At 37.2% G+C, this 25,039-nt stretch overlaps 1 protein-coding gene across 5 annotated transcripts in view; it reads left to right on the forward strand.

The window, feature by feature from the left end:
• RPAP3 (RNA polymerase II associated protein 3) overlaps positions 1 to 25,039 on the forward strand; it is a 48,532-nt gene that overhangs the window by 11,852 nt on the left and 11,641 nt on the right. For 4 of the 5 annotated variants that reach the window (XM_043494197.1, XM_043494187.1, XM_038388458.2 and 1 more), the window contains exons 3-13: positions 3,357 to 3,497; positions 5,792 to 5,914; positions 9,818 to 9,945; positions 12,126 to 12,247; positions 12,693 to 12,763; positions 14,089 to 14,223; positions 18,170 to 18,297; positions 19,546 to 19,667; positions 22,467 to 22,537; positions 22,666 to 22,782; positions 24,698 to 24,909. In XM_043494197.1, the coding sequence (XP_043350132.1) occupies positions 3,357 to 3,497; positions 5,792 to 5,914; positions 9,818 to 9,945; positions 12,126 to 12,247; positions 12,693 to 12,763; positions 14,089 to 14,223; positions 18,170 to 18,297; positions 19,546 to 19,667; positions 22,467 to 22,537; positions 22,666 to 22,782; positions 24,698 to 24,909 (1,370 nt within the window). Of the gene's footprint in view, positions 1 to 3,356; positions 3,498 to 5,791; positions 6,011 to 9,817; positions 9,946 to 12,125; positions 12,248 to 12,692; positions 12,764 to 14,088; positions 14,224 to 18,169; positions 18,298 to 19,545; positions 19,668 to 22,466; positions 22,538 to 22,665; positions 22,783 to 24,697; positions 24,910 to 25,039 lie in introns of those variants that run through there. The other variant, XM_038388468.2, reaches the window with a different exon arrangement.

Consider the following 25,039-nt stretch of genomic DNA (forward strand, 5'->3'; position numbering starts at 1 on the left):
AGTGTGGGTCCACCAAACAAGGGACGTAGAAATTATGATATTGACAAGCTAAAGTCCCTGAAACACTGAAAGCCTCCATTCTGCAGTTAAAGAACAAGTTTCAAGCACTTGCTTGATGAAGAGGAAGGGAATACAGATGAGGAGATCAGCAAGAAGAGGGACAAAGTTATAGCAATTTATAAACAGAGCAGTGAAGCCTGTCTAAGCTACAGGCAGAAGAGAAGGAAGGAGTGGATTTTACCCAGCACGTGGAATATCATAGAAACCAGATGAGCCCTGAAGAAAAAAGTTTTAGATGCAAAATCCCAGAAGCTAAAGGACAAATACCACGAGCAGTATAGCAAGGTACGCTGGGAGGTCAATTTGTGAAAGCAGACAAATAGCGTTATATTGATAATCTGGCAACAGAAGTAGAGGATGCAGCTGCTTGTGGTGAAAAAGGAACCATCTAGAAAATGATGCATCTTATCAGTTACCAACAAACACTCTCATCAGGAACTAACAAGGACAGAACAAGAAATACACTGGACAGAGCATTTCAAAGCATTGATGAACAGGGAGTCACCTAAAGAGGAAGCAAACATCCAGGAGGCAGAAGATCTTGATATCAACATAGACACCCAACTAAGGAAGAGATCATTCAAGCCATCAAATCCCTTAAAAAATGGGAAAGATAACTTGAATGCAGAATTGTTCAAGGTAAATCCTAAATTAGCAGCATGTGTCCTGGCCCCTCTATTTACATCAGTGTGGGAAAGAGAAAACGTGCCAAATGAGTGGACCAATGGGGTTATAGTGAAGATACCAAAGAAAGGAACTCTCAGTGATTGTAATAACTGGCATGGTATCACACTTTTATCTGTGCCAAGCAAAGTATTGTGTAAGATTATAGTCCAGTGAATATCAGAAGCAATTGATAGTGTTCTCAGAAAAGAGCAAGCTGGTTTTCAGAAAGGGCATGGATGCACAGACCAGATCTTCACTCTACGAAACATAATAGAACAGTGCTTAGAATGGCAACGGCAACTTTACATAAATGTCATAGACTTTGAGAAGGCTTTTGATAGCATTTACAGGACCAGCCTATGGCGCATTCTGTGGGCATACGGAATCCTTTCCGTACAATCAATGTAATCAAAAGCTTCTATTTCAACTTTACATGCAGTGTTGATTACAGTGAGCTCAGTTTTGAATTCAAAACAGGAGTACGTCAGGGGTGTGTCATGTCTGCAATCCTCTTTCACATTGCCATCGATTAAGTAATGCGGCGTACAACAGAAGACATTACAAGAGGCATTAAATGGACACTTCTCATCCCTTGAAGACCTGGATTTTGCAGATGATGTCGCTCTCTATCACATACTCAACACTCAGGTTTCAGAGTAGCAGCCATGTTAGTCAGTATTCGCAAAAAGAAAAGGAGTACTTGTGGCACCTTAGAGACTAACAAATTTATTAGAGCATAAGCTTTCGTGAACTACAGCTCATTTCATCGGATGCATTGGATGCTGTAGCTCACGAAAGCTTATGCTCTAATAAATTTGTTAGTATCTAAGGTGCCACAAGTACTCCTTTTCTTTATACTCAACACTATATACAAGAAAAAACCACTCAACTCAACGCATTCAGCCAGCAAATTGGAATAAAAATCTACCGCAATAAGACAGATATCGTGATCTTTAATATTGTCTCGCCATTACCTGTATGGATAGAGGATTATGTCCTCACCAATGTAGGTACTGCCAAAGAATGTGAATGTTTCATCAGCCAGGACAATGGAACAAGCCAGGATATCCGGAACAAAATCAGTAAAGCCAGGAACACCTTCAGGAGCTTAAATACTGTCTGCAAATCCTCAAAATACAACACCAAAACCAAACTTAAGATTTATTAGAGCTGTGTACTTTTAACACTACTTTATGTGCAGAATGCTGGAGAATGAGAAAGTATGACATGTCCAAACTATCTTCATTCCATACAACCTGCCTCAGAAAAGTCCTACATATCTTTTCGTCCAGAACAATCTCAAACCAAGATCTATTGACACAGTGCAGCCAAGAGGATCTTAGCACCGTCATTTCCAGGAGGCGTTGGAGATGGATTAGTCATGTGCTTTGGAAACTGGAAACTGATTCCATTACCAGAATAGCAATAAGATGGATACCTGAAGGCAAGCAGAAACAAATCCTCCTGAAAACAACATGGCAAAGAGTTATGGAAGCCGACCTGAAAAACCTGGGGCAGAGCTGGGGAACCGTTGAAAGACTTGTCAGAAACAGACCAGAGGTGTAATAAAAACATGATGATGATGAAATCCTCTTTGATGTACTCTTTTGAGAAGTCCTGTTGATATCACGGGGCTCCCTGCATAAGTAAGGCAAATAGGATTTGGCCCTCTACAAGCAAACTGATGCTTCAGTATAAAACTGTAAAAGAATTTAACAATCACTACAATATGTGGAGGTGTATGGTTTCTTTCTATGCAGTGTAACTTTGTGTGGAATCCTGGATCCATTGAAATAAATGGCATAACTCCATTGATGTCAGTGAGGACAGAGTTTCACTGTCTGCACTCAAATGGATAATTAATATTCGTATGAAATGTGCCACTGGCTTTTAAAATGTTTTATGTTTCAGAGGAAAGAAAACACATGGAGACTTACAGAATCAGCACATTTCCCAGTCAAACATGCATATTACAGATTTTTTTTTTGCTGTTCTTTCCTTTTTATCCAAAATAATATATATCTATTTATGTCTGAAATTCAAATCCAAAAATTAACTGAATCTTGTTTTACATAATCACAAAGAGGTTCAACCATGGTAAACATCTTAATGTCTGTATTTTTTATATTGCATTTAAAACTTCCTGTTAGATTTATATTATCCATGAGGAAGAACTTTGTCAGCTTGTGGAGCAGCATCAACATGAACATTATTTGAGTGGACCTACAAAGCCGGGTGACAAACAGTTTTCTTCAAAATGTTTTGGATTTAGGGAAACCTAATCTAAAACAAAACTTGAGCCTATCTTACCTCAAAATTGTGACACTATAAGGTCTTACGCACTTTCATTTACATTTATGTACAAAGATTTTCATTTTCCAAAATATTTGTGAGTATTAAAGTTTACAGACTCTCAGAAGAGAAAGCCAGTTATGTATTGATAGTAAGAAAAGCTGTACTGCCTTAAATCTGCCTTCATCTTAAGACGTGCAGTTTTCAATCATCCTTTGTTTTAAAAAATAAAAAAAGTATTTTACTGTAAATGTTGTCCTATCTCATCTGAAAAAAAATCTCATAATTATTTCTCTGTTAAGTTAAAACTACACTGAAATAACTGTTGTTCTACCTAGAATTTACCACCAATTCGAAATGAGGTATATAGGAAAAAGAAGAAGAGCAAAGCTAAAGTACCTTCTAAGAAAACAACTGAGGAAAACAAAAAAAACAAGATAAAATCTTATGACTATGAAGCATGGGGAAAGCTTGATGTGGTACGTTATTCCAGTAATATGGTATACTTAGTTCATGTGTCATGCCTAATTGATACTATTGCTTAATGTTATATTTCATTAGTGCCTAGAGGCCTGCTAGGTTGGTTCCCAATTGCACTAGGTATTGAAAAACAGAAAATAATACCCCCGCCCCCAAACAGCTTACATTTTGGTCCTTGAAAAGATGTGAAATAGGATACTATAATTTATTTTAAATACAGTAGGTGTGAATTATTCCACAGTAATTACACCCTGCTCTGGCTCATATCATAAATTTTGGCATTAAGAAAAAAAGGTTTTAAAAATAGTGTTTTATTTTAAATGTAAAATAATTCTGCGAGTAGTAGTTCAGAGTAGAAGGAGAAGAGCATGTGAGGTGAATATTTAACATTTTTATTGTAAGTTTTTAATTAATAGAATGGAGGTATTGGTAAAAGAAGGTGGTATACATATTTTTAAAACATTTTTGGCATCTCTTTTTATTACTATTATGTGTGAATAAGCTTTGTGATGAACATGGTTTTTAAAGCAAAATATTTGGAAAATAGTTTCTTAAAGTACCTGCCAAACCCTGAGTTCATGAGCTCATGCTGCTTCTGCTGCTATTGATATTGTAAGCATCCAGACCGATGCAAGAAGTGTATTGAATTAAGCTGTTGTGTAAAGGCTGCATACATTCTGTTAATTATTTGGAATCAAACACATTTAACCTGTGAAAGTTTTGGAGCTGAAGACTTACTAGTGTAGTGTCTCTTAACTAGCTTCCTGAAGTGTAAGCAGCATCGTGTTTAAAAGGAATGGAAACCTTCAGGATACCAATAGGATGCCTCTTATGAATTTTAGTGTCAGGTTTCTCATTGGATATGTCTGAATAATGCTACACAGTTAGGTTTATCCAAGGAGGTAACAACTTACAGAAGCTGGAGATTTGAGGATGGCTATTTTTAAAAAATAACTTTGATTACAATTTTTTAATGTTTCTGTAGCTTTGAGGTAGATATATGCTATGTTTTTTTAAAAAAAAACTGATTAACTTTCTTCTGATGGGAGTCCAGTATTTAAAACTTTAATCTGATCTGAAAACTAAAATACTTAGTAGAAAGAGTATTAAGATACTAAGCTCATCCCACTTCTATTGACATTTCAGAAAAGGGTAGTTCTATGTGAGGTTTAGCATGTTATCAGCGATTAAAATGTTTGAATAAGCATTGGGTGTGGAGTGGGTTTTTGGGATGACAAATATTTCCCTGTAAGAGTGAACTTTTTTCATTGCTGTGTGGTGCGTTTAGCATGGCTGTACATATACTAAATGAAACATGGTAAGTGCAGAGAGACATCTTGTTTGTATATGAATAAATTTTTCCAAGTACAAAATTGTAAACTGAGATTCACTAAAACTAAGTGCAGTGAATACACAGTAATACTGTGAAACAAATCACAATTTCATAATCAAAACTGCGTGTGAAAGCTTTTCATTTAATCATGACTTATTGTGCCACGTACACATTTTTAAAAATGATAATGAAAAACCGATACCACTGTCAATTTCAAATGTTACGGTTTGGATTACAGATTACAAATTGAGTGATCTCCAAACATACATTGCAATCCCTGCTGCAAAAAGCTGTACAATTCATTAAGGCCTGAATTCAGGAAAACACTAAAGCATGTGCTTAAATGCTCTCTTGATTTAGAGAAACCTGAACAGGAATCTAAAATGCCTGATGTAGAATGGACATTCAGGTAGCTCAAGGTTTTTTGTGAACTTCATGGAGTATGGCTGTGTTTTAGTCACAGAAAATAATTCTGTATTTCAAACATTTGATGGTGTATATTTTCAAATTTATGCAATTTTATACTGTATGTACAGCTGTTAGTAAGCACCAACCATAGCACCATTATCAGTGTTTAAATATCTGTAATAACAATGAGCATTTTATAAGAACCCAAATAGAATAACTTAGTTTTACTATTTTTAGTGTGTTGTTGTCAGGGAGTTGTTTTATTACCTTTGAATATTTCAAAATCAGCTTACAAAATTGTAAGTCCATACATTCTTAGGCCTCAATGTTGTATAGAGATCTGCACAAGTGAACCCCTGTGGCTGAGCAAGATCGCAACCTTAGTTAAATAAAGACAAAACAAAGTACTGCCAGTAGTATTTGTAATAATTGACAAATGTATTTTTAAAAATCCTATATCTAGTTTGTCCTTTATCGATATCTAGTTATAATTTGTATGGAGTCGTGGATTATAATGAACATTATACACGTGAATTTATTTTGTGTTTTTAGGACAAAATACTTGAAGAACTTGACAAAGAAGATAGTACCCATGATTCCTTATCTCCAGAATCGGACTCTGAAGAAGATGGAATTCATATAGATGCAGAAAAAGCTCTTGCTGAGAGAGAAAAGGTTATTGCTGCATTAAATGACCCTTAAAAAAAAAGACGCAGACATTTGAACATTGGCTGCTGCTTCAAGTCGTTGTCCACATGGATTCCGTTTCTGGTGAGCATGTGCCCATAACAGATTCTTTTAGACAGCAGTATCCGTTGGGACCATGCTCATGCCCTACATACACTTGAACTGCACCACCCTCTCCACACTCATACTCCCTGACCCCCGGAAAGGACATAAAGGGTGCAATGGGCCCAGTTATCCCTCACTTCTTTCTTACTGCTCCTGACAGCAAGAGAGAACTGTTGCAGTGTCCACATACTCCATGCACTGAACTGTTAGTTGTCAGGATAATTAGCATTGTTTATTAATGTACTTAGTTAATAGTTACTTTGTTACACCATTTGTCTCAAAAAAAAAAAATAGATTAGATTTGGAGTTTACCTGGTACTTAGTTGATATGGCTAAAAATAAATCCCTGGGATTTAAAACTTGTCCTTCTTGAGAGGCAGCTATGTTGTTTAATGGTGGACAGTCTTGGTGTTTCTTCTGCCTTGGTGAGGGACTGAACACTTATCAGGATTCTATCTGTTCCTATTCCAAGAGTATGCACAAAGCCACTGAGGCTTATCTTAAGCTCTACTTTTAGAGCACTAATGAGGGCCTTTTCAAAGCCCAAGGCTAAAAAGTCCTGCTTCCTCGGTCTATTTGAATGAGCTCTACACCAAGCTCCTAGGCACTTTCTTAATCTAAAATTAACGAGTCTGGCAGGACAGACAAGAACTCCTCTACCCAGTCATTGTCTGAAAGTGGTTGGAAGCAGCGCCGCTCCAGGATCAAGCACACACATGGTCACCTGTCCTGGTGCCCAATAAAGACAGACAAAAGACCTACCATGACTCAAGATCTGATGCCCCTCAGGCAAAAGGCAGTTGGTAACCCAGACTGGGTTCCTCTGATGCTTTGACACAGTTAGTCATCAGGAACTCATGGCAACATCTGAAACCATGGTCTTCACTTCCCTCAGTACTGCCATTGGAACATCTACACTTGAGCCTCAGTGCCCGTGACTAAGACTTCATCTCCACAGTGCAGATGTTCCCAGCACTGACGTTTTAGGTACCCATTCGTCTAATGGTCACCAGGCTATTGGAGTTACCCCTGCTATCTGCATCATTTAGCAGAGGTGCTTCTGCCTCAGTGTTGACTTCTGATGTGGCTATGGTAGTGATGAACTCACCTGTTAAATCCTGTCACTTGGGTGTGGGAGGGCCCTAGAACACCTGACAATATAGCTTCCCCCATTAAAGGAAGCATATTCATTTTCTTCTTGCCCTTCAGAGCATAACAAGAATAAATCTCCACATACATCTCACTCTTCCTTGTATAAACCTTACTGGTCAGATAGATTCCAGAGAGTGCCATTATAGGCATAGACATCAAGAAACTTGAGGAGAACATTTTTTGTGGCTTCACCCCCATGGCCTCCACTCCTCTGTAATTCCAGGACACATTGTGCTTCCCTTATCCTCACTCTTCTCCTGCTCTGTAGTTGTATCTCTCTCTCCTACTAGAAACCATAAATTTACTCAGCAGGGTCAATTAGTACAGTCTCACAGTCTGCAACAACAAGACCATGACAATGAAGAATAGCAGCTGGAGATGTAAGAACACTTATTCTAAACAGCAATTCCTTCTCTTCACTTCTACTCCTAGCTAGATAGATAATTTCAGGATCTTCTGAGAGCTTTAAAGGCACACAGCAGATATGTTAGAAATTTCGGTAGAGGTAGTATAGGAAAATCCACACAAACTACTAGGTATCCTGCACTCTTTCATGTCTTCAAGTAGCCTTACCATGCCCATTAATGAAGGCTTGTTAGAACAGCTAAAATCTTGTAGCAGATCCCAGCACCAATGGCACCTAATTCTAAAAAAGACAAGCAATATCAGGTTTCCTTTGAGGGATCATTGAGCTCATTCTGCCTTTTGATGTCCTTGGGTGGGTGGGAACATCACAGAGATATCTAAGGCACAGATATGGCCCCAATGGATGCGGCTGAAAGGATCTGATCTTACATGCATGGGACACATGCACACCAGAAGCAGAATCTGGGTGGACAACACAATCTCAAAGAATCACAGTTGCTGTAGGTTAAGTAACCATTCTTTTCTCTCTCCCCTCCAATTTCAGCTAGGATGTATGTCGTCTTCATTTTGCCAAGGCCCACGATTCCTTATATTCTGAGTGAGAAGATTCTCTTCTGATCTTCGCACAGCATTTAAGTCAACTTTCTGCTTGTTAAAGGGGCTAGGTTGTTGAGACTGAACTTCCCTATCTTAGATATAGCACAGCTGTAGAAATACTGTTCTGTCTCCCCTTCCTCCACCACCTTGCCAGCATTCCTCATCCTGGACCTAAAGTAGCTAAATCTAGGAGTGAGAGAGTAGTTCAGTCTTTGTCCATAGGTCTTATCCTTGGTCCTTCTGTTGACTTCGAAGAAGGATGCCAATTCTGATTGGGAATTTTTTTTTTCTCCATTTATTTATCTGCTCGGGATTTGAGGTGGGAACACTAACTCACTATATATGACTGCACAGAATTCAGATGGTACTAACTCTTTGTCACTATCAACCTTGGCTGGACTTGAAAGTCTTCATATCCTGTTGTCGATCTCCTGACCTTTCCATTTCTTTTATGAAGTATAAGTTTTTGATTCACTATCTCTCAATTCTGAGCTTCCAGTTTACCTGTATGAGTCTGGTGCCTTGTACAGCAACTGATCCCTGGGCTCAGTAGCTTGCAGAATTGGTAATCTTGTGAGGCGGCAGCAGGCTGTTAAGAGTAAAAAAAAGTGTGATGGGTATATTGTCTTCCTTCCTAGAAATTGTGTTCCCACAACTGTCCTAGATCCAACCATCTGAAAAAATAAGAACCATTACTTCTGAATTTCTTATACCTGTCCTGTATTATCTTAGTCTCTCTCATTTATGAGTTAACCTTGTAATCACTGTTTTCATGGGACACTTTTTTGTGGGACACTTTGTTTTCCCATTATAGATTGGGACAGTTCATCTTGACTGATGGACTGGACAAATATTCGTCACAGGATTTTACATTGGCTTATTTCCTGTACTACTATTATTTTTGTAGCAAATTTTGTTTTAAAATGCTATGTAAATTATTATTGGAGTATTATTGGCAGAAAACACATGAATGTAGAAAATATACACAACTCTCAGGGTGCGTCTGCATTCAAAGTGGTGTCAATTATGTCTTAAATGTTGCTTTAAAATCTAACCCAGACTGACTTTTCTGAATGCAAATAGAAAGCTGCTTCCATAACCGTGGAAACAATTCCAAAACAATAAGTTCTTCTTTCCCATCTCTTCTCCAAATTATACTTGGGCAAGCCAATATTCTGGCCTCAGAATAACTTGTAACATAAAAGGAAAATACAGAAGGTACTATGGCATGATATCATAAACCTTCTTGGAAAGCTAAAATACTGTGATATTTGATTGGATTTTCATTGGTAACCTATGAAGATATTTTAATAATTACGGGAATTCAAGCAGCAGTGGTCTGTATTAAATTTAGTCTTAACAAGCTGGATTACCTTGAAATAATAGTTTAGGACAAAGTAAACCATTTTTATTACAGGGATATTAAAAATTATTGACTGTAGGAAGGTGAGAAACATTTTAGAAATGTTTTGTAAGTAATAGACTAATGATAGCAGTGCTTGGAGACTTTAAACTGGAATGTTTAACCCAAAGTATAAAATGCTTGTTCTCTTTGCACCACAAAATTAATAGACTGAACTGAAGTGTGTACAAAATGTTTCTTTAGCAAAAGACTATACTGTGACAAATTGACAACAAGCTGCTGGTTTTTTGTTTTTTGTTTTTAAACAGGGCAATATGTACTTTCAGCAAGGAAAGTATGATGAAGCAATAAAATGCTACACAAAGGGGATGAATGCTGATCCGTACAATCCAGTCCTCCCCACAAATAGAGCATCTGCTTTCTTTAGAATTAAAAAGTAAGACTTGTTATCCCATTTTTTCTTTGGAATACTGTTTTGCTTTGAATTGTAATCATAAATATGTTGTTTGTCATGCTAAGATCCACAGGTCTGTTTATGTGCATTTTCAGCCAGCTTGCAGCTTTGGAGATAGAATTTGATTTGCCAGGATGGAAAGTGTCTTTTTCTGAAGTTATCAGTTTCAGTCTGCCTCCACAGCTTCAAACTGGAAGTCCCAAACTCCCTGTTGTAGAGTATTTGAGTGAAGACACTTTTTTGCCCTCTAATATAGCCCCAAATTTTCACAGTGCTTCCAAGGGTTCCCATTTTTGGCAGAGGGAGATTGCTTTTCACCCTACTGCTGAGGCACTGTGGTGTCTAGAGACCCTGCACACCTATTATATTGGAGTGCATCATAAAAAAGAAAAGGAAAAAATATTTTTCTTAGGGATCATCTATACAAACACTTAGATTGCAGCAAGCTGGGGTGTAACTAGCCTGCCGTACACCAAGTGTCCATGTGGACCCTGCTGCTGCACATTAGCTATTTCCTAGTATGCTTTAATTTGCCCTGTTTGGGAGTAGATTAAAGTGCACATGGGAATTTCTAGTATGTGGCAGCATACACGCAAAGTTCCCTAGCGCAGTGCTTCTCAAACTATCTGATGTGGCAGACCAGCAATTTTTTTTTCCGATGTGCCAGGGACCGATACCACATTTGCCAGGGACTGGTACCATATTTGTGCCATATTATCATATTCGCATAGGCACGTAGCATATCCGATCAGAAAAACTAACATTCTTCACTGTGTTAATTGGAATGGGAATGTGGCATACTCACGGAGATGTTCCTATTTAAATACATTGAAGACTGACTGAAAGGCTGTGCATCTGTGCGGATCGTATAAAATTACTATTATTCATTTACGATCCAAGAAAATATTATTTGAACATTCACAGTAATATTAATTATTGTCAGAAACAATATAATGAATATAATAAAAGTTGGCTGACATTTTTTAGGGGACTTATCTGCTCCCACCTGACACCTGCTGCTGTGTCTTTTTCCTCCACCAGCTCCGCTGATCAGTGCAACAACACCAACAATAATAATTAATCCTCCTCTCCCCAAACCTGCGCTCAACTGTCTTCCAGCATCAAGGGGCTACTTTTTTTTTTTTTTTTTTTTTTTTTTTTTTTTTTTTTGGAGTGGGTGGAGGGGTGAGGAAAGAGAGGGGATGGCAGCCAAGCCCCAGAAATTGCCAGAGATGAATGAGTCTTCTCCTTATTAGTGTGTCCGTAGGCTTTGTCTGCTTGGGGCTGGTCGGGGACGTCGTGAATGGATGGCACAACATGCAGGAAACACACATTACACACGCTGCAGCTCGTGCAGTGCCTCTCCCTCTCCGTGGCATAAGGGTGAGGGGTGGGGGGGCAACCTGGCCAATGGCAGCAGCCGCAGCAGAGTCGCTGGCAGCTGCTGTTGCAACAGCTGGGGTCGAGCCAGCTTGAGTCGGGGCAGCACGCGGGGAGTGGAGCAGAGCCGGCGCGAGCAGAATGTGCTGCCTCGCGTCCCAGGCGCCGCGGACCGTCAGCCGATGGTTCGCGGACCAGCACCAGTCCATGGACCACCACTTTAAATAGCACTGCCCTAGCGTACTTCAGTCTGCTCCCATTTCAAAGCAGGCTAGGTTAAAGCTCACTAGGCAACTTTTAGTGCACAGCAGTGTCTGCACGGACACTTAGTGCACAACAGTTTAGTCTGGGGTTGATTTACACCCCAGCTTGTTGTGAACTAAGTGTTCATGTAGATAAGCCCTTACTGCTCCTTTTTATCAAGTACCTCAACTGAGATCTAAACCTCATTTCTGGGCATGATCCAGGCAGTTTATTGAGAATTCAGTCTGGGCAGCAGGTATTGCTCTAGCCTCCTCCAGATGTCAGGAAAAGTCTCAGCTGTTTGTTTTTTGCCCTTTTACTCCCAAAGGGGATTACCATCAGAATAGTGCTGAAAATACTTTGAGGAAGAGTCAGAGTTCCTGTCAACAACTAATGCCGAATACCGCCTCTACGCACCATCTTTATTTAGAGGGTTAATGTCACTGAATCCCCCCTCTAATGTTCTGTCATACTTTGGGTAAATGTTTCTCTTTAATCTAAATTGTATTCAAAATAAATAATTTCCAGTATTGTTATAGGTTTTCTGTTGCTGAATCTGACTGCAATTTAGCACTTGCACTAAATAAGAATTATACAAAGGCTTATTCCAGGAGAGGAGCTGCTCGCTTTGCTTTGCAAAATCTTGAGGGGGCCAAAGAAGGTTAGTTGTTTTTGTTTTTTTAAACAATTCTTATTGTACGTGCAAACTATTTTATACACTTACTACGCTAAAGCTTCTTTTTGTAGATATTTGTTTTGTTTTTATCCCTGTTGATAAAGGACTCTTGATTTCCATTTTCAAGAAGAAATCAAATGGGATGCCAGATCGAGTTTATCTGGCAAGTTGAAAAGGGATAGTAAGTCTAAATAAGAAGAGTAGCTACAAGTAGTATATGAAATAATAAGATTTTTAATGGCTTAGAATAGTAAACTCTGTGTGATATCTTAAGCCAGCTAGCTAGGTTTTTTTGTAGTACCACAAAATGACTTGATAGAAGCTGTTAGTTCGTGTTTTGGTAATAGTTAAATATGCTAGTTTCTAATTTCTCACCTGTAATGTTGTTATATTAAAAATATGGAATTTTGATGTCCTGTCTACTATTTAGATTATGAAAAGGTTTTAGAACTTGATCCAGATAACTTTGAAGCAAAAAATGAACTCCAGAAAATCGATCAGGTAAGAGAGATGAATCGTTGCTAAAAGTCTAATAAACACCTTTTTTTATATTTAACTTGATTCATGATGCCAAAAAAACCCTTTGTTAATTTTATGTTTGTTTTTAGTACATGGCATATTTCCCCCCAGGATTTTAAGGAAGTTTTTAGCCTACTTCTTGCAAATTAATAAGCATTGATCAATGAAATGGTAGCTCATTGATCTACAGTGGACTAACCCATATAAATCTTGGTGGAAAAAATAGTGGATACCAATATTCTGACCATGTCATGTTTCTAACCTGTTTTTGATATCTTAAACAATTTTCATCCTCCTATCTATTCGTGTGTTGTTTTTTTGTTTTGTTTCGTTTTTTTTAAATGTTTGTGATCAGTCCAGCACAAGTCACATAGTAGCGCTGTATATAAGTGGACGAACTTTACATGTTCTGTTAGCTACAAAGTAATTCTGGCTGAATGTAAGCTTGAATGCACTCTACTTATGCCTCAGACTAATTTTTGTAGTTGGGAAGCGTGGGTGAGTGGGTGTAATCATGGCAGGAGATCAAAAATCTATGTGGATTAAAATCTATGGTAGGTCCACCGTGCAAGCAGTGTACTGCAAGAATGTACATTATAATGAGCTGTGATAAATACAAGTTTCTCAGAGTCCAAAAATATACACCTGTTATTTTGGAAGCATTTGGAAAAGTTACTTTTAAAACCAATCTTCACCCTTTAAACATTGTAATGAACTCGAAAATGATTTGCCAGCTGGAGCTATGTTATACAGACAGTGCTGGGAATAAGCTACAACTGTGCTTCAGAAACTGGAACATCAGAATAAGAATTTTACTGCCCTCTGCTAAATATTTAACAAAAATCAAAGGTGTGCTTCACAGAGACGCTGTGATGGAAGCATGTGGTAGGTAGACACTTCAACACAATGAAGAGCTCTAGTCCCTTTTAAAAAGCTAGTCCCTTTAAATGTTTTTATTTCTAACAGTGAGAAATTGTATGCAACCAAATTATAACGAAGTAGCTTCCTTAAAAATAAATAAAATGCTTTCCAAGATAGTTTTGATTAGACTACAAATTGTGATATATTCCAGTTGAAGAAGAGTGCATGTGCGTGTGTGTGTGTGTAGATTTGTCTACATGGTGCCTTAGTCCACACCAGAAGGGGTGTAAATTTTAATGCGTGCCAGCATGGTGCGCACTAAATGGCCTGTGTGCATCCTGCTGGCATACACGTAGACAAGAGGTGTGTGTGTGTGTGTGTGTGTGTGTGTGTGTGTGTGTGTGTGTGAATAAATTGAATAATATTGCTGATGCTATCTATCCCAGGCTCTAACATCAAAAGAAAATTCACAACAAAATGAAGCTGAAGAAGTCAGAAAGAAGCTTGAATTAACAGAAGAAGAAAAGAAGCAAATAGAAGAGCAGCAGCTCAAGCAGAAGGCTATTGCGGAGAAAGATTTGGTAAATCATATAACCTTTACACATGAGGGGAAAATGAACAAAACATTTACTCAAGATATGTAATAGTATGCTATAATTTTACTGTGCAAGTATGAACAACAAAAGTACATAGTATCTTTTTTAACTTTGTACTTCATTCCTTTGTTCATCTGTACGAAGTGTGTATTTTTTAAGTGTGTATTTCATTCCTGTGTTCATCTATACGTAATGTGGATGGGCCCTGGATTGCCTGAGAGGAGATAGTTAAAGAGGGAAAGGAGACATAATTGAATGGACCAGGAGGAAGATTTTAGAGCATCATTTCAAATGGAGTGGCCGCATTGGATGCTGGGAAGCTCAGCAAGGAGAAGATGGCAGTAGGGAAGATAGGTGCCAAGGTTCCAAGAAGAGGGTTCTAGTAGTGTGGAGAACAAGAAAAAGTCAGATCTTGGAAATAGTATGGGAGGAAGAAAATTTGGACGTGACTGGGCTCTGAGAGGGCTAGAGAGAGGGCAGAGTTGAAGATGGCACCAAGGTTCTGGGCCTACATAACTCTCAGGATAGTGGTCATGTCAACAGTGACAGAGTGGAGAGGGTTTAGAGGGAAGATAAAGTTTCATTTTGCTCAGGTTGAGTTTAAGTTGATAGTAGACCTCCATGAAGAGATGTCAAAGAAAGGGACTGAGTGGCAAGAGTGGATGGAGACAGAAGTGTAAATGTACACTTGTTACTAATTGACATAAATAGCACAGGTGAAATCATATGAGCGCTTAAAATATCCAGACAGAATGCAGAGGAAGAAGAGAAATGGTCAAAGAGTGGATCTTTGTAGCAGGAGGAATGAGGTGTTTCCACCAAAGGAGATGCTAAAGGAAGGCAAGGAATAACACTTTCATGAAGCAGGATATGATCAGCTGTTAAAAAAGCAGCCAAGTGATCAAGGAGGATGAAGATGGAGTAGAGGTCCTTCAACTACTGTTATGAGTTCTTTAGAAACTTTGATAATTGTATGGAGGTAGATTGGAGAAAGAACTAGGATGGAGTTGAAAGAGAGGAACTTGAAGCAATGAGTTTAGAAACTGAGGGCTAATGGTAAATGGAAAGATAGGTTAGGGTCAAGAGTGAGTTGTTTTAGGATGAGGGAGACCATAGCAGGCTTATGCTTGTGAGGGGAAGGAACCTGAGGAAAGAGAGAGTGAGGAGGAAGTAAGAGTGGGGATCAGGCGATAAAAGATGGGGTCATTGGTGCAGATGGAAGAGTTGGAGAAAAACAGCGTGTGAACCTTTGAAGTTTTGATCTTGAAATTGAGGAACTGGAGTAAGATATAAGAGAGCTGGGTTCAGTTCCTGGCTCTGCCACAGAATGCCTTTGGACAAGTCACTTAATTTTACTGTGACTCAGTTCCCTATCTGTAAAATGGAGTTAATACTTCCCTAATTTATAAGGGAGTTGTGAGGATGAATCAATAAATACAAGGGAAACACATGGATATTCAGGCGATTTGGGGAGTGATTAAGGGTGAGGTGAAACATTAAAGTACATAGACTAGGAGGCAGCTGCAGATTTGGCCCTGGAATAGAACTTGGCTTTTTTTTGTTTGCTGGGTTGTAAAGTACTAAAGATGTGCCTCCTTGCTGCCATTTTCAGGGTCTCCAAGAAGGAAAATGGAGAATGTCTTCTTTGGAGCCATCTAGAAAAAATCTCCACAATGACTCCCTTATCCACTGTAGTATCCTCTCCTTTCCAGCAAGAAGGCAGAGTTGGAGAAAAACAAAGGCACTAATTGCCTGTCTTCTATCTCTTGCAGCAAATGCTGCCTTTCTTGTGTTGCTGGAGTCATAAGCAGAAATGAGGCTCTTAACTTTCTTTTCTTCTAGGTTTTTCTTCTAGGTTTATTGCGGGGTGAGAGGGTGGAAGGAGTATTGTCTCCAGATAAAATAATTAGGAGCCTTTTTTTAAAATGGTCTCTTTTTCATCATTTTTCAAGGCAACAGTGGTGCCAGGTATATTTTTTTCAGAATAGCCATAATAACTAGAGATACAGATCCCTATAGTCAGGGGGAGGAATTGTGCATTGTCAAAGCATTTTGTGATCTGATGATGATGAGTTAGAGGGCCTACATAGAGAAAGGGGATCTCTTGGCTCTTCTTACAGCTAAGTCATAGACCAGGGTGGCCAACCTGAGCCTGAGAAGGAGCCAGAATTTACCAGTGTGCATTGCCAAAGGGACATAGTAACATATCTGCAGCCCCCTGTCAGCTCCATCTACTACCCACAGTGTCTCCCACCCACCAGCAGCACTGCCGATCAGCACCTAACCCTCCATACCTGCACCTCCCACCCGCTGCAATCAGCTATTTTGTGGTGTGCAGGAGGCTGGGGGCGGGAGGAGGAGGAAGAGGAGCAAGGATGCAGCAAACTCAGGGGAAGGGCCAGGGGCCTTGGGGGAACGAGTGGAGTGTGACTGGGGCCTGGGGCAGAGCTAGGGTTTGAGCAGTGAGCACCCTGTAGCACACTGGAAAGTTGGCACCTGTAGCTCCAGCCCCAGAGTTGGCACCCATGCAAGGAGCCTCATATTAACCTCTGAAGAGCCGCATGTGGCTCCAGAGCCACAGGTCGGCCCTGTCGACTATTTTTAAGGATTCCTTACGCTGAAAATCCTGGGTGCTTTTGTTTTTCCTCTGTGCTTATGAGTTTTCTTCCTTCTCACTTATTCTGCAACAGGTGGAACTGTAGGTTATAGTTGGGTCATATGGAGCCATACAATCTTGAAGTAACTCAGTAAGCTTTTCTATAGTTGATGTCCTTTAACTATCTGGAAAAAAAAATGCATCATAGATGTAGATTTCTACCGTAATGCATTAGAATGTTTTGCCACATGCATTATTTGTGATTCTAGATTTTATTTCTTCCTAAAGTATTATTTTCTAGTCTTCTTCCAAAGAGCAGGGATCTGATGAATAAATTGCTCACCTCTACCCTTATCTGAGCAATGATTGAGTCCTTCTTTTAATAGGGCTGAAACAGTGGAATCTCCCATCGGACTTTAAAAAAAAAAAAAAAAAGTTTATACTTTTTTTAAATAACTTTCTATATGAAACATAATGTAAAACATTTTTTTTTAAATTCTGCAAGTTATAATACTTATTTTTCATCAGTATTTTTGTCACATTTTCTAAATGAAGTTGCGTCAATTTATTTTTCATATAAAGTTAGTGATAAATTTTATCAACAATTGACATTTGGTCTTTTTATCACATTCTCGTATATATATTTAATAGAATACAGACACACACGTATAAACAATAGAAAAAAAATATATGTATGTATATGTATATGTGTATATATATGTGTGTGTGTTTGAGTATGTGTGCCTGTATTCTATTAAATATAATCATCCGTTCTCCTGCTGGTAGTAGCTCATCTTAAGTGATCATTCTCCTTACAGTGAGTATGGTAACACCCATTATTTCATGTTATCTGTGTATATAAATCTCCTCACTGTATTTTCCACTGAATGCATCAGATGAAGTGAGCTGTAGCTCACGAAAGCTTATGCTCAAATAAATTTTAGTCTCTAAGGTGCTACAAGTACTCCTTTTCTTTTTGCGAATACAGACTAACACGGCTGCTACTCTGATACCATCTCACACAATGGTGCTGGTCTGTTGTGAGAAATTAATTTTGTGAAGAATATTTGAGTAGTGGTAAGGTTAAAAAGTTAATCCATGTTTGACAGTTTTTCCAGTGTGTTATTTCTAAATATGCAAACTAAGTAGACATCTGGCTACAAAATGTCTCCCATTTAATGTAGGTACTTTAAGTACTTCTCAAACCTAGCAAATTTTAAAGTGCATCACTTATTAATGTGACTCACCTTGTTAGTATTTATAAATGCTCACCAGTGTATAGTGTTTGTCAGAACTTCCTTAATATTATACAATTTTTCCATTCAAATATATCAGGGAAATGGATATTTCAAAGAGGGAAAATATGAAGCAGCAATTGAATGTTATACACGTGGTATAGCAGCAGATGGCACCAATGCACTTCTGCCAGCTAACAGAGCTATGGCCTATCTAAAGATTCAAAAGTAAGTGGTGTTAAGTGTATACTTCTCTATTCTTTGTAAATTGGGAAAAAAAATGATACATCAGTTTCATTTAAATTCAAACCGTTACTGCCATTCATTCTACCTTCTACTTAGAATTCAGTGTAAAATATATTCAAACAAATGTTCAGTTCTTTTCAATATCTCCTTTAATATACGCATGTCATCTTGTGATTAATTTTTAATGAAAACATTTTGAAAGAGAGAAAAATGGGATTAGGTTGAAACCACAATGAAACTTGAATCATTGTCTCACAATTTGACCAGTCCTATTTTTCTTACTTTTAAAGTTCTGTGCAACTGTACTCACGTCTTCAAAGGACCTGGATCAATGCTGTTTATGTATGACAAAAAAGATAGAAAGTTGCTAGATGTCTCATATAGGATGTAAGAGAGCTAATTTTGCTAAAGAAATTAATTCAAATTTCAAACTTCTGAAGGAATGGTTATAAACAGTCTATAAAACATTTTTTAACTGTACAAATTCTTTTCAGTTATGGACATAAGAAGGTAGTTGGGTTTTTGTTGTTGTTGCTGTTTTGAGTAAACCAAAAAGTCCCAGTAACAATAGACACACGTGCTTGTCTCTGGAATTTAATTTTACAATCAAATGAGACAAATGTTTCTACCATTTGTAAAGGCTTTTTCCATGTAGTATGTGTTCTTCTGTGTGGCTGTCACAAAATTCAGGTATAGAACCAATATATTAAAGTGTATAATATAGAAAATTTTAATAAGTCTGCTAGATTACACTTATTTGGAAAAATACTGCTTTCTAAAACTCTGTAGTTTTGTTGTGTGTTTCTGTAAAATAAAAAAAAAACAGTCTAGAAATAAATACTGTAGACAGAAGCTGGGGATTTACATCTATGATATCACTGGATGTAAGAAAAACTAAGGCTAAAATTTTCAAACCTAGGGGCCTAAAGTTTAAACCCTTACATTGAAAGTCAGGCCTCTTTTTTATTAAGTGATTAAATATCAAAGGTGTACTGAGCTCCTGAGCCTCCCATTGACTTAATGGGAGCTGGGGATGCTCAACACTTCTGAAAACTAGGCCACTTCTATTTGTGACTAAATATGGATTTAAGGATTTAATTTTAGGCATCCGGATAGTAAGCTTTGGTCCAAATGTTTATACCTTGGAGAAACTTATTTTTTTTAATATTGAAACTGTGTTTTCATTACATGATTAGTATAATAATCTTTTAAAATTTATTTTCTACTGAGATATAAAGAGGCAGAAGCAGACTGCACACAAGCTGTACTACTAGATGTTTCCTATTCTAAAGCTTTTGCCAGAAGAGGGACTGCCAGATCAGCCCTAGGAAAGCTAAAAGAAGCTATGCAAGGTGAGACTTTGAATGCAAGTAAATGTTGTGATGGGTTAGGTACCATATGTAGATTTATTTAATCCTGGTACTTTAAACATCCAATAAACAACTAAACCAATTTATTGGCATTTCCAGTATATTGGGGCACGACTTCTAGGAAGACCACTTTTTTGGTACTATGAGTGTCAAATCTCTAATTTTTTGTATTGGTAGGCCAAATTGAAGATTTATTTCACCTGCCACCCCTTATTCATTTGAACAGATAATTTTATGTCGCTAAAGATTGCAATGGAATGTATTATTTAAAGAGTGTTGTAGAAGGGTTCTAGGTTTGGATTCCTGCAAGGAATTGGGGCTCAACAGCATGGGACATGAATACTGGGAGAGAGGGAGACATGAAGACTGATACAGTAACGGTCATTAAATAAACCTAATTTTTAAGCTTCAGCATGTGTTTTTAGTATTATCTCTAACCAAAAACTACATTAAGATGGAGTCTAGTTTGAGAATAGTAATTTAGGGGAAAATACATCACAGGAAAAGTGTGACTGTTACAGAAAGAAACATGATAAAACTAGGAAATTCAGAATTAAGATTAAATTTAAAAAGAATCCAGACATGTTAAAGGTATGGAAATGCAGAGTTAAGGCACCTAAACAACCTTACCCCTCTGTACTAACACGGTGCAATAACCACATAATTATAATTAAAGCATTTTAGTATTTATAGTTCCATTTTAGGTAAAAAATGTTTTAAAGACACACTCGTTTGTTTTTTTTCTCAGCCCTGCTGCCTTGTGGTATCACTACAAGACAGAGTTATGGCTGTTTGGGTGCCCTAATTACATATTTGTAGTTCCTATTTAAGTGTAACTTGCCAATCAGTCTTAAGTATGGAACTGTGACTGGTACTTTCCTAATAAGTCTTATTTTAACATAAAATAATAACATAACATAATCTTTTTCCCACCTAGTTATAAAATGTTTCTTATATTACATATTATTAGCTACTAGGAAACAGTCTAGCTTTATATTTTTCCAATTTAAATGGAGTTAATTTTTATATTTTTAATTTATTTTAGGGCTGTTGATTGATTAACTCAAAAAAGTTAATTGTGATTAATCAGACTGTTAAACAATAGAATGCCAACTGAAATATATTAAATATTTTTGGATATCTTTCTACATTTTCAAATTTATTCATTGCTATTACAACATATAATACGAAATGTACAGTGCTTACTTTAAATTTTTTAACACAAATATTTGCTTTGTAAAAATGATAAAAGAAAGTGGTTTTTCAATTCACCTCATACAAATACTGTAGTACAATCTCTTTATCGCGAAAGTGTAACTTACAAATATAGATTTATTTATTTTTATTGTTACATAATAGCACTCATAAACAAAACAGTATAAAACTTTCAAGCCTACAAGGCCACTCAGTCCTCCTCCTTGTTCAGCCAATCGCTAAGAGAAACAAGTTTGTTTACATTTACGGGAGATAATGCTGCCTGCTTCTTATTTACGATATTATCTGAAAGTTATAACAGGCATCGCATGGCACTTTTGTAGCCGGCATTGCAAGGTATTTACGTGCCAGATATTCTAAACGTTTGTATGCCCCTTCATGCTTCAGCTACCATTCCAGAAGATATGCTTCCATGCTGATGATGCTCGTTAAAAAAAATGTGTTAATTAAATTTGTGACACAGTTTTCCCCCAAGGAGTTCTATATCTCCTGTTCTGTTCTGTTCTACCTGCCATATATTTCATGTTATAGCAGTCTCGGATGATGACCTACCACATGTTGTTTTAAGAACATTTTGACAGTAGATTTGACAAAATGCAAAGAAGGTACCAATGTGAGATTTCTAAAAATAGCTACAGCCCTCTACCCAAGGTTAAAGATTCTGAAGTGCCATCTGCAATCTGAGAGGGATGAAGTGTGGAGCATGGTTTCAGAAGTCTTAAAAGAGCGACACTCAGATGCGGAAACTACAGAACCTGAACCACCAAAAAAGAAAATGAGTCTTCTGCTGGTGGCATCTGACTCAGATGATGAAAATGAGCAAGCATTCTGCTCTGCTTTGGTTCGTTATCAAGCTGAACCCATCATCAGCATGGACAGGCCCTCTGGAATGGTGGTTGAAGCATGAAGGGACATATGAATCTTTAACACATCTGGCACCTAAATACATTGCGACACTGGCTACAGCAGTGCCAGACAAATGCCTGTTCTCACTTTCAGGTGACATTGTAAGCAAGAAACGGGCAGAATCATCTCCTGCAAACTTGTTTGTCTGAGCAATTGGCTGAAGTAGGACTCAGTGGACTTATAGGCTCTAAAGTTTTACGTTGTTTTATTTTTGAATGCAGTTATTTTTTTGTACATAATTCTACCTTTGTAAGCTCAACTTGCATGATAAAGAGATTGCACTACAGTACTTGTAATAGGTCAATTGAAAAATACTATTTCTTTTGTTTTTTATATTGCAAATATTTATAATAAAAATAAAGTGAGCACTGTACACTTTGTATTATGTTGTAATTGAAATCAATATATTTGAAAATGTAGAGAACATCCAAAAATATTTAAATAAATAGTAGTCTATTATTGTTTAACAGTGCGATTAATCATGATTAATTTTTTTTAATTGTCTGACGGCCCTAATTTACTTGTAAACTGATTATTTTGGAGGCAATTACATTTGGAAAAAACAGATCGTTTAATAAAAAAAAAAAAGAAAAGAAAAAGACCAGAAATGCTTCAACATGAAACTTACACATTTTTTTCTCATATTTTTTATTCACTTAGATTTTGAAACAGTTTTGAAGTTGGAACCTGGCAATAAACAAGCAATAAATGAACTAACCAAAATACAGAATGTATGTATGTTTGTGACTATATGTTGCAGTTTATTAACAGAATATTTCTGTGCTTAGATTAGATGTATAAATGTAATGAATTTCATAACTAACCTTTAATTTTAATTATCTGAACAATTATCTTTAAGGAATTAGTTGAGAAAGGGCTGTGGACTTACCAGGAATGTCCTGAACCATCCGCAGAAGAAACAGAAATACGAAACCTGGTGCAGCCCATTGATAAGCCCTTACATCTTAGATCAACTGTAAGTGGGGGAGAAGGAGGGAAACATTTTGAAAATATAGAGGGGCATGGAGAAATAGTGGGGTTCAACATTTAATTCCTTCCTTACCTGTTGTGTTGTAAATGTAAAGTGATATTTGGCATGCACGCTTTTAGTGTAAAAATGCCTTATTTAAACATATGTTAAGATAATGAATGCAGTTTGCAGATACAGATTTCTTCATGCATTAACTTACACTATTCATAATTTTAATTTTTTTCTGTTTCTTATAAATATAAGGTAAATTCCCTGGGACACAGAGTATTTACTGTGTTTTGTACAGTGTGAAGCACACTGATGTTTGATATACATTGTATATTGTATACAAAAATACATTTTTTCTTAATTTAATTAACTTCCAAACAGTTTTGTTTCTTGATTCCGTTCATTGTAGTATAAACCAAAATTGGTAACAGACTAAAGTTAGGTAGAAAATAATGTCCTTTACTTTAAATTTTAAAAATAAGTATTGGATTAATTACATCCAACTAATAGATATTGTATAATACAAATGTAATAGAATATATCCTCTATAATATTAAATTACACTTGATTACATCAGCTGTAGCATTATTGACATGCTAATTTTCAGCTTAAAAGCTGCACTAACTGGAGATACTAAATATAGATTAATTTGTCCTTCGTGGTTGTATTAAGGTTAGACATTTACTGACAGTTACAGATTTACTGTCCTACTCTGCTCTCTTTTCATTGATTTTGCAGTACAAAGAGAACAGAAACCACTTGTATCTCCCCGGTGGAGACCCTACGCCTCTCCTGACACGGGACAGGATGGGTTGTGTCCATAATTGATTGCATTCTGCCTATCCCATGATAGAGGACTGTTCTTTGGAGATTGTTTCTAGTTAGCCTAGCTGTTAGAGCAATTCACACTGTTCTAACCTAAGGTGGGGCTGGGCCAGAGCTGGGGACTGGAAAGTCATAACTGGTTCCCTGATGGCCTCTTCACTGGGTTAAGCAGATCTCAGTCATGACAGAAAATCTGCCCCAGAATCTTTTGCATTCTTCTGTTCTTCCCTTTAACAGATTAATTGGCTGTTTGAAATTCAGAGTCCCATTACTAATAACTGTATATAGCCTTGCATATATGCATAACACACTCTGCTCCCAAAAGATTACATTCAGTGGATGGAATTCACCCTTCATTTGGGTGGCTGGTAAAAGACCCTGAGGTCCTGTGGAGGGCCTGTAATATGATGTCTGCAATTTGTTGGAGATCAGGCAGGGATCAAAGTAATTATTAGCAAAACTGGAACAAATAACAAATTATTTCAGTAACAATGGGTAGGCACACTATGGAATTCACTGCTTCAGGATGTCATTTAGTCAAATAGTATGGCTGGATTTTAAATTTTGTGACCACAGATGCATTTGTAGTTATTTATGCAAAATAAAGCCAATCAAATCTCAGTGCTATGTCTGTCTTTGGATACAAAATTTGATTGACTAGTGGACTGGCCAAATATCTTAGATCCTAAATTGAAAGATTAAAGAGCCTCTCAGAAGAAGTGTTTTTTTTGGGGGGAATGGGGGTTGTTTTTTTTAATTGTCTGGGAAAACAGAATATAGAAATGGAATGACTTTGAGGTGAGGACGCCCCATAATACATACAAATAAAGTAACATGGTAGCAGGGAAAAGAGCCAAATGAGAGAGAATATTTTTAATTTTATGATGAGTTTTGAAGTCACAAATTTATAATAAATATGTAAACAATTTGTATATTTTTATTGTAAAGTATCTGCACTGGACACCAGCACACACTAACATGGTGGCTCTGGGATTCTAGTCCATTGTAAACAATAGTCTTTTATTTGTAGTCTTTACAAAGAATAAAGTAGAGTATCCCACTGACCTTAGGTGTTTGTTCTATTTAGAAACCTTTGAGAAGAATATTCATTGAAGAAGTTGGTGATGAGATGCAGAATATTGATGTGCCTAACACTACTACTCTAGTCAGTAATTGGATTAATTCTACAAGCGTAGAAACAACAAAGAATCTAAGTCAAGATGACCTCTTAACCACATCTGATACTCCTAGAGCAAAACAGTTGAAAATAGAAGAAATCGGTGATATACCAGCCTTCCAGTGAGTATAATAAACTCTTTGGTTTCTCGGATTTGATAAGCAAACATGGCAGGGTATATAATCCTTCTCAGATTATTACATGCTTTGAATATTGCACCAAAAAACCTTGCTTAAATGTGGTTGTAATTGA

This window comes from Dermochelys coriacea, chromosome 1, assembly GCF_009764565.3.
Source record: "Dermochelys coriacea isolate rDerCor1 chromosome 1, rDerCor1.pri.v4, whole genome shotgun sequence".
Lineage (NCBI taxonomy): Eukaryota > Metazoa > Chordata > Testudines > Dermochelyidae > Dermochelys > Dermochelys coriacea.